Here is a 12665-nt window from a genome sequence, read left to right on the forward strand (position 1 = left end):
CCCTGAGGGTGCATGCAGGGGGTAAGCCATGCTTCTCAGAGCATGGGGCATACAAGGGAAGAAGGACGTGTCCCCATCACCACCAGGCTGCCAGAGGATGAGTCCAAGTCATGCAGGAGAGGAGGTGCCTTTGGGCCCCCGCAAGGTGGGCATGCAGAGAGAGTGCCCGGTACCTGTCAAGAGCCCCAGCCTCGGGGGTTAACAGTTTGACTCATCATGGTGGGCTGCATCGCAGAAGAAGCGTGAGCCCCGCTTGGCAGTACGGGCCGTGAAAGGGACACTCTTCAGCACTGTGGCCCAGGAGAGAGACAGTGGTCAGGCCCCGTGGGGGTGGGGAGCTGGGCCCAGTGGCCAGGCACCAGGGAGGGCAGGCCCCACCTGTGATGATGTCCTCAATGGTACCATCCTTCCCCTCGTAAACGGGCCGGTGCTCCTTGGCCTGGCGCCGCCGCAGTTCCGCAATTAGCTCCTGCTGTTGCCACTTGTTCCGCTGGGATGGGGTCTAGGGTTGTGCATTTGAAGGGGAAAGAGGTCACCACTAACCTGTCAGGGGTTGGTTCCTGCCCCAAGACCCCCCGTCTACAGTCTGAGGACGACGCCCTTGATTGGGCCCAGCCCCCATCACTGCCTGGAATCCCCTCCCAGAGCCCCGCTCCCCATTGCTTTGGACTCCAGCATCAGGCCCTCTGGGTGGTCCCTCTCCTCTCCAGCTCTCTGCTCCACCCCCTCCTAATCCTCTGCCCTGTTCTCCAGGCCCCAGCTCTTGGTCCCACCCACCTTGGCATCCAGTTTCTTGGCTTCCTGAGCCAGCTGCTTCTCCCGCATTACCTCCTCCTGCTTCTTGCGGGCTTCATTCTCTTGTTCTGCTTCCTAAGAATCATGAAAGATGGGGGCGGGATGTGTGTGTGTGTTTGTGTGTGTATGTGGTGAGGGGAGGGGCTGACACTGAGGGTGGAGAGTGGGTGTCAGTGGGACCAGCAACCCCAGGTGGCCACGCTCTGGAGGGGCATTTCCTGGCCCAAACAATGACAGGAAGGGCCTGGGCCCCCACCCTGCCCACCAGTTCACAGCTAAGAGGCCTGTGGCCAGCTTCCCTCGCTCCCTCCCAGGACTCCAAGGAGGAGACAGAAAAGGCCCAGACTTGAAGCCCAGCCCTCTCTCCCCCTACCAGTTTTCTCTCAGCCAAAGTCCTCTTTAAGAGCCCCTCCCTGCTCACCTTGTAAGAACGAATGAATCGGACAAATACTGGGAAGAACACAGAAGGCGGCGTGGTCTTGGGACTCTCACCGAAGTAGCGCACGACTGCATTGTAGGCCTCCTGGGGGGGGGTGGGGGGGCAGAAGGGTCAGCCCGGCGGGGTGGGGAGAAGCCCAGCTCCACCAGGGACAGGAGGCCCACGGAAAGCAGCAGCCACCCCCGCAGCTGCCATGGGAGGGAAAAGAACCAGGGGCTCCTAGAGCCCCTTGAGTGATGTCTCCAGAGGCAGCTGCCTGCCACCCCCAAGGCCCCCTCCCCACCACAATCAGCCAGCCAGCCCCTTGGCCAAAGTTTTTTGACTCGAGAATCAGAACCAAGCTCACCTAGAGAGGCAGTGTCTTGGCCTGGTTGCTCCCAGCTGCCTCCACCCTGTGCTCACCTCGGCTGTCTTGGCGTCGCGCTGGAGCTTGTCCAGTTTGCCTTCATTGGCGCTAAGGAAGTTGCGCAGGACGCTGTTGTCGTGTATGCTGCACTCCCGCCGGATCAGCTCCATGCCCCGGCCCAGCTCCTTCACGTCTAGCAGCACATTCTCCAGGGACACTGTTGTCACCAGAGCCCAGGATGAGGCCCACCCAGGGCCCGACATGCCCACTTCCCAGCCCAGGCAGGCTACAGGGAGCTCGGGCCCTGCCCTCTTGGCATGGGCTCACTCGCTTCCTTGTGCCCCCGCTTCCAGAGCCACCCACGCGCCAGGCCAGCCAAGCTCTCAGGGGGCCAGGCAAAGGAACGGAAGCTGTGGGCTCGTGTCCACAAGGTAGCGAAGGCAGGCGAGCTGGAGGCTGCTGCTCACCAAGACAGAGCTGCCTCAGGCCTGCCCCAGTTTCATGAATGGGGCAAAAATAACTGTGACTTTCTGTCTGGGGGGGGGGGGGGCTTCACAGGTTTTCTAAGCACTCCACGTACATCACAGACACACGCAGGCTCCAGGGCCAGCCTGGGGGAGCGGGAGTGAAGAGCCACCGCTGCCTTTCTCTGCCAGCTCCCCAGTGGGAAGGGCCGGGCGGGGCCTGGTGCCTGTAGGAAGGCTCCCCCTGGGGTGGCCCTGCCCACAGCCCCAGCAGAAAGCTTTGAAGCAGACAAAAAAAGAAAATAAAAACCAGAAACAAAGGCACCCAAGTGGTCCCCCTCCTCACAGCTTCCTGGGATTGTCCTGGGCTGGACATGAGGGCAGCTCACTGGGCCAGGCTCCCCTCACCTGCTGCAGCCTTCTCCACAAAGTGCAGCTCGTGCCAGAAGTTAGCCAGGTCTGGGTATTTCTCCTTTACCGTCAGGGCGATGAAATGCAGCAGTGTCATCTTCCTGTCAGTGGACTTGGTGTCCAGTAGCTGGGATAGGGAGGCAGGGGGCAAGGCAAGAGGGCTGAACACCCTGGCTCCGAGGCCACTGCCCCTCAAGCCTCCTGGCCCCTTGTGGCCCCAATCCCCATCTTACAAGATCTAGGCTCTGGAGCTTGAAGCCATACACAGCTCCCCGCTTGCTGCTGTTCATGTAGTTCCCCAGCGCAAGTATGATCTGTCCAAAAGATACATGGGAGGAACTCAGGCCACACCCTCCTTCCTCCTCTCTGTACAGCCCCAGGCCCTGGGAACCGCCAGCGTCCCCATCCACAGCTTCTCCCCACCTCCAACATCTGCTTCAGCTTTTGCGAGGACTTGACGGAGGCGGAGGCTGCGATGATGGCATTGAGTTGCTGGAAGGCAAGATGAAGGGCTGGCTGAGGAACTCCATGCCAGGATGGGGCAAAGTCAGGGAGGGGCTGGCAGGGCAGCGGCGGGGACCAGCAGGTGGAGGGTAGACGGGTGGCCACAGACGACCATGGTAAGGGTGGAGGCCGTACCGGTGTGAGCATCTGCAGGTTGTCCTGGAAGTTGCCCAGGAAGGCCATGCCAGCCATCCGCTGGGTCAGCCGCTCCACCTTGCTGAAGAGCAGCATGAAGCGGTCCTCGGCCGCCAGCTCCTCCAGGGGCTGCCGCTCCCGCTCGTATTGCCGCAGTAGCTTCACCTCCGCCTCTGTAGGCAGGAAGCGCATCAGGCACTCCACGAAGTCCACCGGTAGCGTCTGGAGGTCAAACCTGTGTAGGAGGGAGGACGCACGTCAGGTCTCGCCTTCGCCCACATTACTTCAGTGTGTCATCCCTTCATTTTCTAGCTCCTACAAGGACAGAGGCAGAGAACCCAACGCCTCATCTCCAGTAAGGTGCAAAGCAGCACCAGGAATGATCCGGGGTCAGCCAGCCTCAGCCAGAGCCTGCTGCCAGATCTTGGCGGGCCTGGTGTTCTGCCCGGCCTCTCTCCGTCGCCCGGGGTGTGGCCATCGTCAAACATGGCACTGGGGCTCCAGCTGTGGAGGAGAAGTGGCCCCGCAGGGCTGTTTGGCACAGCTGGCCTAGGAAGACCCCCTCATGCTCATGGGGAACAGAGCACCGGGGGGAGTCAGGGATTCATCCTGAGAGTTTTATGTCTCTCTGGGTCCTGTGTGGCGATAAGACAGGAAGAACCAGAGTTCCCATTGTGGCTCAGTGGTTAATGAACCCGACCAGTGTCCATGAGGATGTGAGTTCAATCCCTGGCCTCGCTTAGTGGGTTAAGGACCCAACATTGCCATAAGCTGTGATGTAGGTCTCAGACGTGGCTCGGATCTGGCATTGCTGTGGCTGTGGTATAGGCCGGCAGCTATAGCCCCAATTGAACCCTAGCCTGGGAACCTTCATATGCCGTGGGTGCAGCTCTAAAAAGCAAAAGAATCCTTCGGCCTCACTCTGTAATTAGGAAGAAGTTTAAACACCTAAGAGTGGCTTAGGAGGCCTAGCCTGCAAGACTTCTGCTCACCTCTGTCTGCTACTCCCTTCCTTACCCTAAAGCCAGAGTTGATTTTCAGCATCCAGGGCACCATGCTTCTCCCTTTAGGCCCTGACTTGGACTTCATACATATCCTCAGGTCACAAGTGAGACATCACCTCCTCTAGGAAGCCTTCCCTGATCACCAAGCTCAGCTGCCTGTTCCCCCAAAGCTGTCTGTACCTCCACCACCTTGAGAGTTATCACCCAGTGTTACTGGACTCTTCCCACTAGGCTGGGAGCTCCCTGAGTAAAGGTCTAGGCTGAATCCCCAGCACCTCACACAGTGCCTGGCACACAGCACAGATGCAGTAAATTCTGGCCAATCCATTGGGCAGCTGAGGGAGCTCTGTCAATGCTCTGGAATCCAGGGAGGGCTGGGATCCTAGGTGAGATCCTCAGTGGGTTACCAACTGCCTGGGGACCAGGGCAAGGTCAGTGGGAGCCTCACGTGTGGATGGCCCTGCAGATCTCCTCGGCTGAATGGCCAGCCTTGCGTAGGGTGATGGCCAGGTTCTTGGCACGATTGGCTTCCAAAAGGGTCACCTTGCTGGCAGCCTTTTGTGCTGTCTTGTTCTTGGAGCAGATGAGGTCAAGGGCTGGGCCCTGGGCTTTTGTCTTGAAAAGTTCTTCAAACTTGTCCAGGTCCAAGTCCTGGCAGGAGTTGATGAGAAGGGAAAATGCTGTGGCCTTGTCCTATAAGAGGACAGCCTGGCAGCAAGCTCAGCATTGGCTCAGCTCTGATTCACGGAAGGCTGAGTCTGACGGCTCTTTCCAGGCCAGGAGATGTAGCTAAAAGGGCAACCAAGTCCCAAGCCCACAGCCTCTCCCCTCAGGGCCCCAGGCCCCACTACCTCCAAAATCTTCTCATCATCGAGTTCACTAAAGACAGTGCCACTGATCTGGTTGGGCTTCAGTGCTGTCCAGTTGAAGACAGGCAGCCGGAACTTGGTCTTGATAGGTTTCTTAATTCGAATGGCTAATTTGGAAAGAGGATCAGTGAGGCAGGAGCCAAGGACACAGTCCCGCGGTCCCACGAGCCCTGCCCAGAATCCTGGGGACACTCACCTGACAGGCCTACTGTCAACACCACAGAGGGAGCAGCGCCAGGGAGAGGAGGAGCTGGAGGACACTTGTCTGAAGAAGAACTGGCACAGTGACCCAGGGGCCAAGAGACTCTCCCCTCTGCCCACCCTACCTGTCCTTAAAGAGTCTCAGGGAAGGAGGCTGCATGAACTCCCTGCCCCAGAGGCTCCCCGGGCTCCTAACCCCGACAGGGCAGGCCGTGCTGGTCTGACCCACTCTCTCCTGCTCTGGTCAAGCCCTCTCCTTGGCTGTCTTCAGGAGGATCAGGAGCAGCATGTTTACGATCCTTAAAGCAGATCCACATCTGCTCTCAGACATCCCTTCCCTGGTAACCTGAGCCTCCCTGGGACTCCAGCCCTCCTCTCTCAGCCTCTCCCACCTGACTCGACATCCTTCCAGCCACATCTCCAGCTTCTCCCCGTGGAAATACACTGCTGACTGGGGTTTTAGTCTGGCTCAACAATAAGGCTGCACCTCTTCCCTTTTACCAGGTAAGGGTCCTGCTCACCTGGTAACGGGGGTGGTGGAGGGGGCAAGGGGGGAGCTGGTGGTGGAGGCAGAGGTAGGGCCTCCTCAGGGGGCGGGGCTGGAGCCAGGAGGTCTAGGTCGGAGGGGGGCACGCCCTCATTCAGCTCCGCAGGGCCTACCCGGGCCAAGGCCTCACTGCCCACTGACTCCAGGCCCCTGGCACCGGGTTCCAAGTGGCATCGGCGCTGGAAGGCCTCCTCCTTCTCTTTAATGAGCCGCCGCAGGGTGTGTACTTGGTGGCTTGTGTTCTCGTAAGTCTCCTATTGGGCAGACAGCACCATTAAGAAAAGAGCAGCTGAAGGCACAGTAGGCGATGAAGTACCGAGAGGGTACCCCCTACCCAAGGGTGTCTCATCTAGGGTCTCTGCATTGGGGCTCAGAAGAGAGTGGCAGTAACCTGGGTGGGGACCCAGGGAAGCTGGAATGTAGCAGAACCAAAGAGGTGAGTGGAAAAGCAGGTGAGTGTCCCCAGGGCTCTGGGCAGGGCTGAGGTGTCCTCCCGCTTGGCTGCAGCATAGTCCCACTGGTCCCTCAAGGCCAAGGTAGAGGCTGCCCTTGTGAAACGCTCCTTGACCCACCAGCAGCCTGCCATGGCTGCTCTCGGCCCTCCAGCCTCCGTTCTGCTCTCATTTCACTTGTTTTGTACAATCACTCAGTTGGAAGCCCCCTACGGCCAAGACCCTGCCTGGGCCACCTCTGTATCCTCCTCATTCCCGATACAGCACTTCAGGCTCTTAGCAGGGGCTTGGCAGACATATGCTGAGCTCAACAGAGCCAGCATAAATTATATTCCTGTGGAAGAAGAGGTAGGCTGGGGCATGATTTTATAACTAACAAAAAGTTAGGTGAGGAGTTCCTGTCATGGCTCAAAGGAAACGAATCTATCATCCATGAGGTTGCAGGTTCGATCCTTGGCCTTGGTCAGTGGGTTAAGGATCCAGTGTTGCCATGAGCTGTGGTGCAGGTCACAGATGTGGCTTGGATCCTGCGTTGCTGTGGCTGTGGCACAGGCCGGTGGCTACAGCTCCGATTCGACCCCTACCTGGGAATCTCCATATGCCACAGGTGTGGCCCTAAAAAGACAAAAAGAAAAAAGTTAGGTGAAGGACAAAGAAGACACTGAAATATGAGGATCCCCTGCTCTCCAATTCAGGATACCTGGTGGATGTCCTCATAAATAGCCCCGGGTCCCTGGGCTACTCTGAGCCTGTCCATTACACTGGGCTGGGGAAGCAGTGGAGGTGCAGGTCAGGAAGAAGCGAGGGGATAGGTAGGCAGGAGGCCACGTGGACGGAGGTGCCCCATCTGCTCCCACCCTGGTGTGTGCATGGGCGTGTCTGGCCCGCTCTGGCTCCAGCTTCCCTCTCCACCTAAAACCTGGGGCGAAATCATCAGCCCACCCTCATCGGAGTGCCTCCAGGGTGAAGCAGGATCTGGGTTCTCAGGGACTTGACATGACTCAGGAAGGGAAGCAAGATCCCCAGGCTCAGCACCCAGGACCAGTCAGGGAGCCCTTCCCCAGACGACTTGGTACCTTGATGCTCTCGAGTTCCTTCTCCCGCTGCAACAGCTGCTTCTCTAGCTCTGCCACACGCATCATGTTCTCGTTCTCTAGGTCCAGGAGCTTCTCTGTGAGCTGCAGGAGGAGAAGAGCAGGTCTGGAGCTGGCCCTAAAGCCTGGGCACTCAGCACGACCTGAACCCCAGTCAGGACGCAGGTCTGACCCCTCCACCCAGGGCTCCAAAGGCAGCTTGGCCCAGTAGCTCCCCTATGTCACTCCTGTGGCCCCAGGGTCTGAGACCGCCTGAAACAGTACAAGGCACACAGCCACATCCGACTCTCTGCAGCCTGAAGCCACCTCACACCCCATCCCTGAGGTCAGCGTGGACTCCACCACAGACGATCCAGTGCCTTAGCCAGAACACGCTCTAGAGAGCCCCATGGGTCCTGAGGCTTCTCGGGGGCTCAAATGCAAAGTAAGTGTCAGCTTAGGATTCCTGGGACTCGGAAGTCCCCACCCTCTCCCCACCCTCAACAGTGGTTCTGGCAGCAAAGGGGGGCCACCTACATGGGACACATGCTCCTCCAGCTCCTCCACTTTCTCCAGGGCCACATTCTTGGTCTCGGCATCTTCCAACAAACCCCCCACATCAAACACGTTGTCCAGGTAGGCCTGGATCTGCACCTGCAGCTTCTCGCTCTCTGTGTGCCTTGACTTCTGGGGAAAAGCAGAGAGAGTAGTAGTTGGGGGAGCCTCCTCACCAGCCCCCCTGACCCCTTCTTAGAGCCTAGGGCCCGGGAGTTCCTACTGCGGCCATTCCCGCCCCGTAGAGCTGACTGACTGAGGAGGCCTGAGTCCGAGGCCACAGGAGACAGGCAGGGTACCAGGAGCAGCCATGACGAGGCTCTTGTAAAAGAAAAGCCCTCTGCAATACAGCTAACTGGTCCTCTGCCCCAAAGCGCCTCGCCCTGGGAGGACTCCAGCCCCGCTCACCTGCAGGAACTCCTCCAGCCCCAGCTTTGTGAACTCATACTGCAGGTGGACCCGGAAGTTCATATCCTCCACCGAGTGCACCACGATGTTGATAAACTGCATGCAGGCCACCTGGGGAAGGAGCGGCCCAGAGGGGCAGAGAGAGCGGAGAAGACGGGGAGGGTGGGTGCTGTTAGAACCAGCATCGTCAGGTGCTAATCAAAAGGAGCGCGTAAAAAAAGGTCAGTCTTCTGGGGAACAACGAAAGCATTTTAACTTAAAAAGTGTCAAACTTAATATTCAGTGTATGAAGACGAGAGTCATGTGAGAAAGAGTTGTAAATGAAGATTCAGCTCTCTGATTGCCTTTGTACGTCAGCAGGTATTTCTTGAGACAACCTTACTTAGCCGAAGATCCCAGACTGAAAGGACGTGAAGCTGCAGGAAAAGCTGGAGAAAAGGAAATCAGCTCAGAAAGGATCCAAATCAGGGACAGAAAGGCCACGAAAAGGGGAAAAGGAGGTAGACCCAAGACAGAAAAATGACATTGTGCTGGAGTTTCTAAAAGCTCTCTGGGGGAAGCGAGTGGACACGGAGCATTTACCGCGCAGAGAGCCACTCTAGGTTCTACCCAGACTGTCAAAGCAGGCTGACGGCGGGGCCCTGTTCTCCAGGAGCAAGCGGCCCTGCTGGGCTGCACATCTGCCCCGGGCCCGGTTCCTCACCATGAAGTCAATGTTGCTGTCCTCATTCCGGAAATACTCCATCAGCTTCTCAAAGCGGTGCAGCTCCTTGCATACCTGGAGAACAAGCAGACTTTCTCAGTGGCAGGATCTGTCCCATGTGGAACCCAAGTCCCTGAGCCCTGGTTCCAAGGAACATGCAGCAAAGGGACAGGTTCAGACCAAATGTAAACACAACTCTTTCTATGCTATGGGCCACTTGGGCCATGATAAAAGAAAGCCTGGGACTTGGCATCTGCTCTGGGTCCCTGAGGGAACTCAGTAAAGCATATGCCCACGGTCTGGGCCTTGGGTGCCTCTGGGGGTGGGCCAAGAAGAAACACAGGGGTCTGGTGCTGCTGGGTCACTGAGGGGGTGGGTAGTAGAGGAAGGGTGGAGGCCATGGCTGAGGCTGATGTCCTAATGGGGGCGCAGGAGAGCCCCTGGGCAGAGAGGGGTCCAGAGACTCCTCTGCGCCTCTGGCTTCAAGGAGGAAGAGCCATTTCCTGGCTTGAACAATGGATGCTAGGGAAGAGGTCCAAAGAGGAGGAAGGGGTGGGACCAGCAGCTGTGGCTGGATGTCGAGGAATCCCATGCTCTAGCAAATGGGGGTTTCAGAGCCAGGCCCAGAGGCTGGGGAAATTCCAGGCAGGAGCTCCCTCTCTTCCACAGACAACAGCCAACAACCCGGGAGGGTCCTTGCTTGCCCCCTCCTCCCACTGCGAATATAAGGGCCTCAGGTTCTGCCAGGGGGTTGGTTCACCACCCCAGAACCATCTGGGGAGGCTCTTAAAGCACAGATAGCCAGGCCTCCCAGGGATCTGTTCATTTAACAGGCTCTTCGGGTGTTCTGCTGCGCAGCAGGCGAGGACTGCTGGCTACAGCCCTCGAGTGGGGGCATCCTTTGCTGGCCCATCAGGAGCTTTCCTGATACAAGACCGAGTAAGAATGAAGTTCTGGTTTGGGTTTAAAAGGCTGCTAAGCACTGGGCTGTTAAAATGCCTGGGATCTGTGAGATCACAGGAAAGGGTGCTTACTTACCTGGCTCCCACCTCCTCCCTGACACACACACACACACACACACACACACACCCCAATGTAGGAGACTGACCTCTTTAAAATTGTCAAAGGCAGCAAGAATGATTTCATGACCTCCCCGCACCAAACACACGGCTGCCAGAAGCTCGAGGACAAGGGCTTTGGTCCTAAGGGGAGGAGAATGAAGATGAACACCCTGGCCCCTGACCCTGGCCACCACACAGCTCACCCCCACACCTGGGTGTGCCCTTTCAGAGAGCAGAGACAACCTCGGCGGGGAAGGGAGAGGGTGGGTTTGGAGAGAAGGCAGGCTTGCTCCCTCACTAAGCTGCATAGACCAGAGGGAGGCAAGACACTCCTCTCCCCCAGCAGAGGTGAGGGGGGCAAACCAAGGTGCTGACCAAGGCCGCAGGACCTCTTGGCAGGGACAAGGGGAGCCCAGATCTCCAGAGCCCTGGGCAGAGCACAGAGGAACGGGGATGGAAGGAACTCACCTTGGATTCTTGTTGTTGAGACTGAGCGCAATCTCATTGACAGCATGGGGATGGGACATGACCAGGTTGAATCCATACTGTAGCAAGGGGAGAGGACACAGGGAGGGGAGACTGATGGTGGGGAAGGCAGATCCCAGCCCGGGCCACCAGCGAACTTGTCTTGTACAAGCGGGTGGCTTCTGAGCTCTCCTGCTTTGGGAGGTGAGGCAGAAGAGGCAGAGCACCCATGGCTAGTGTGCTCGCCTTACCTGATAGTTCATGATGGCTCTGAGACAAAGGATACAGACGTGGACGTCATCCTTCTGGCTCACCAGGCGGGAGTTCTTCAGGGCCCTGCGCCCGGGGAGGGTGCTATACCTGGGGGAGAGGGGGCTGCTGGAGAAGGCTCTAAGGGCGCTCATCATCACCCAGACGCAGAATGCCTCTCAACAGCAGCAGAAAAGGGGGACAGAGAACCGTGCACCAAGAGCTCTGAAAGAGAGGGGCCAGGGGCCAGGGCATTCCACTGTTTGCATCTCCACGGGAGAGGTCTTTGTCGGTAACTACCCAGGACCCCAGCGTTTTAATCAGTGCCCAAACCATCCCAAGCCCGGAGAGCCTCCAAAATACACCAGGAGGTGTGTTGGCCTTGCTGGATCTCAAGGTGGATCCAGGAGATGTTCATTTGAGCCTTCCCTCCTCCTCCTCCATCCAGTCACTGCATCTTCCACACATTCCCTGGGGCAGGAGCACCTTGGTTCCCATCCCACTTCTATGTGCTAGAAAAGGCAGAGCCCCAAGGGCTCTAGGAGGGCCAGGGACTACATCTGACTTTGCCCCCAGTGGTGTTTCATGGCAGAAAAAGCAAGCACAAACGGCATCTGGTCCTGCACGACAAGAATAATGAGCAGTGTCAGGGCGGCAAAACCCAAAGGAGGCTAGGAGCAAAGTATGGCGGAGAGACAGAGACCACGGAAAGGGCCAGAGGACCCAAAGGCAAGCCTCCTTCTGTCGGAGGGGCTCGGAGAACTCCTCCGTTCCATCCACCTGCCTCCGGGCAGGATGACTCTTCAGATACTGTAGACGATGAACATGCTGCAGTCTTGGAGCAAAAAGGCCTAAAGGAAGACGTGAAGGGAAGGTGAGCAGCAGCAGACTGGTGGGAGCTAGTCTCCGGGCAGCTGATGGGGCAGAGAGCAGAGCAGAGGGAAACAGACATGAGGGCAGGTGCTGGACCAGCCAGTGAAGACCAGGGAGCTGAGCGAGGACAAGCCCTGCCCAGAGGCTGGGAGGAACGGCAGAGAGAGAATGAGGAATGGAGGGGTCCCCGGAGAGGGGGAGAGGAGAGGGGAGGGCTGGAACCCCAGATGGGGTGGGCACAGCCAAGGGTGATGTACTTACCCAGGACAGATCGCTGGGCAGAGTCAAGGAGACAGAGAGGACAGACCAGAGACAGACTGGCAGGCAGAGGGCAAGAGAGCTGAGCCTGGAAGCAAGAGTGGAGGGAGGAGCATGAGCACTCACCGCTGCTACCCAAGATCTGGACCGGGGCGAGGGTGGGAGGCAGGCGGGCAGAGCGAGCGCACACATACCGGAGCACAGACTGGCGCGCAGAGCGAGCGAGGCTGTTGGTGAAGGGGGCTGACAGGGCGCTGGGTGGCTGCAGGTCCTCGATGGACCTGCTCCAGGACCGGAGCTTGTCAAATGCACCATCATCACCACTCTCCAGACCCTCAAAGTCAAACCTGGAGCAGGAAAGGACACACAAGCGCACACACAGGAGAAATTGAGTGCCAAGCCCCCTGGCGAGCCTACCCCCGTCCTTTAGACCTCTAGGGCAACAAGAAGCAAGGGCTGCGAGAAGAGAAGGCAGAATTGGGCAGCAGAGACCCAACCCTGGTCAGGGGAGCCACCAGCACAGGAGGGCTGAGAAGGGCAGAGGAGGCATAGCAGCGACCAGGAGAGGGATCTGAGGAGATGGGGATGCTGACAGAAGCCAGCTGTCCCAGGAGAGTCCCCTCCCCACAGGCCTGGGGGCGGGGGGAACACGGGAGCTGGCATTCTTTCAGAACTCCCAACTGCAGATGGGACCTCTCAGAGGAGCTGTGGCTCCCCTTGAGAATCTGCCCCGTGGAACAGGGGTGGAGAACAGGAAAATGACTGCTATTGCTAGGTGACACATGACAGCAGCCAAAGAGGCTTCTCAGTGCCCTGAGGCCCAGTAAGTTCTGGACTGGGCTCATGAGGGCAG

General features: G+C 58.2%; 1 protein-coding gene across 13 annotated transcripts in view; it reads right to left on the reverse strand.

The window, feature by feature from the left end:
• FMNL3 (formin like 3) overlaps window positions 1-12665 on the reverse strand; it is a 53395-nt gene that overhangs the window by 1308 nt on the left and 39422 nt on the right. For 3 of the 13 annotated variants that reach the window (XM_021091605.1, XM_021091608.1, XM_021091617.1), the window contains exons 6-26: window positions 12007-12159; window positions 10684-10792; window positions 10436-10512; window positions 10015-10108; window positions 8907-8981; window positions 8204-8314; window positions 7778-7927; window positions 7244-7345; window positions 5690-5969; window positions 5164-5232; window positions 4950-5074; window positions 4547-4749; window positions 3095-3329; window positions 2879-2947; window positions 2689-2769; window positions 2453-2582; window positions 1637-1797; window positions 1217-1318; window positions 778-870; window positions 379-502; window positions 174-290 (exon numbers count right to left, since the gene is read on the reverse strand). In XM_021091605.1, the coding sequence (XP_020947264.1) occupies window positions 199-290; window positions 379-502; window positions 778-870; window positions 1217-1318; window positions 1637-1797; window positions 2453-2582; window positions 2689-2769; window positions 2879-2947; window positions 3095-3329; window positions 4547-4749; window positions 4950-5074; window positions 5164-5232; window positions 5690-5969; window positions 7244-7345; window positions 7778-7927; window positions 8204-8314; window positions 8907-8981; window positions 10015-10108; window positions 10436-10512; window positions 10684-10792; window positions 12007-12159 (2635 nt within the window). In that variant the 3' untranslated portion in view covers window positions 174-198. The remainder of the gene's footprint in view (window positions 1-173; window positions 291-378; window positions 503-777; window positions 871-1216; window positions 1319-1636; window positions 1798-2452; window positions 2583-2688; window positions 2770-2878; window positions 2948-3094; window positions 3330-4546; window positions 4750-4949; window positions 5075-5163; window positions 5233-5689; window positions 5970-7243; window positions 7346-7777; window positions 7928-8203; window positions 8315-8906; window positions 8982-10014; window positions 10109-10435; window positions 10513-10683; window positions 10793-12006; window positions 12160-12665) is intronic. The other 10 variants (XM_021091609.1, XM_021091606.1, XM_021091610.1 and 7 more) reach the window with 6 other exon arrangements.

This window comes from Sus scrofa, chromosome 5 (assembly GCF_000003025.6).
Source record: "Sus scrofa isolate TJ Tabasco breed Duroc chromosome 5, Sscrofa11.1, whole genome shotgun sequence".
NCBI classification, from domain to species: Eukaryota; Metazoa; Chordata; class Mammalia; order Artiodactyla; family Suidae; genus Sus; species Sus scrofa.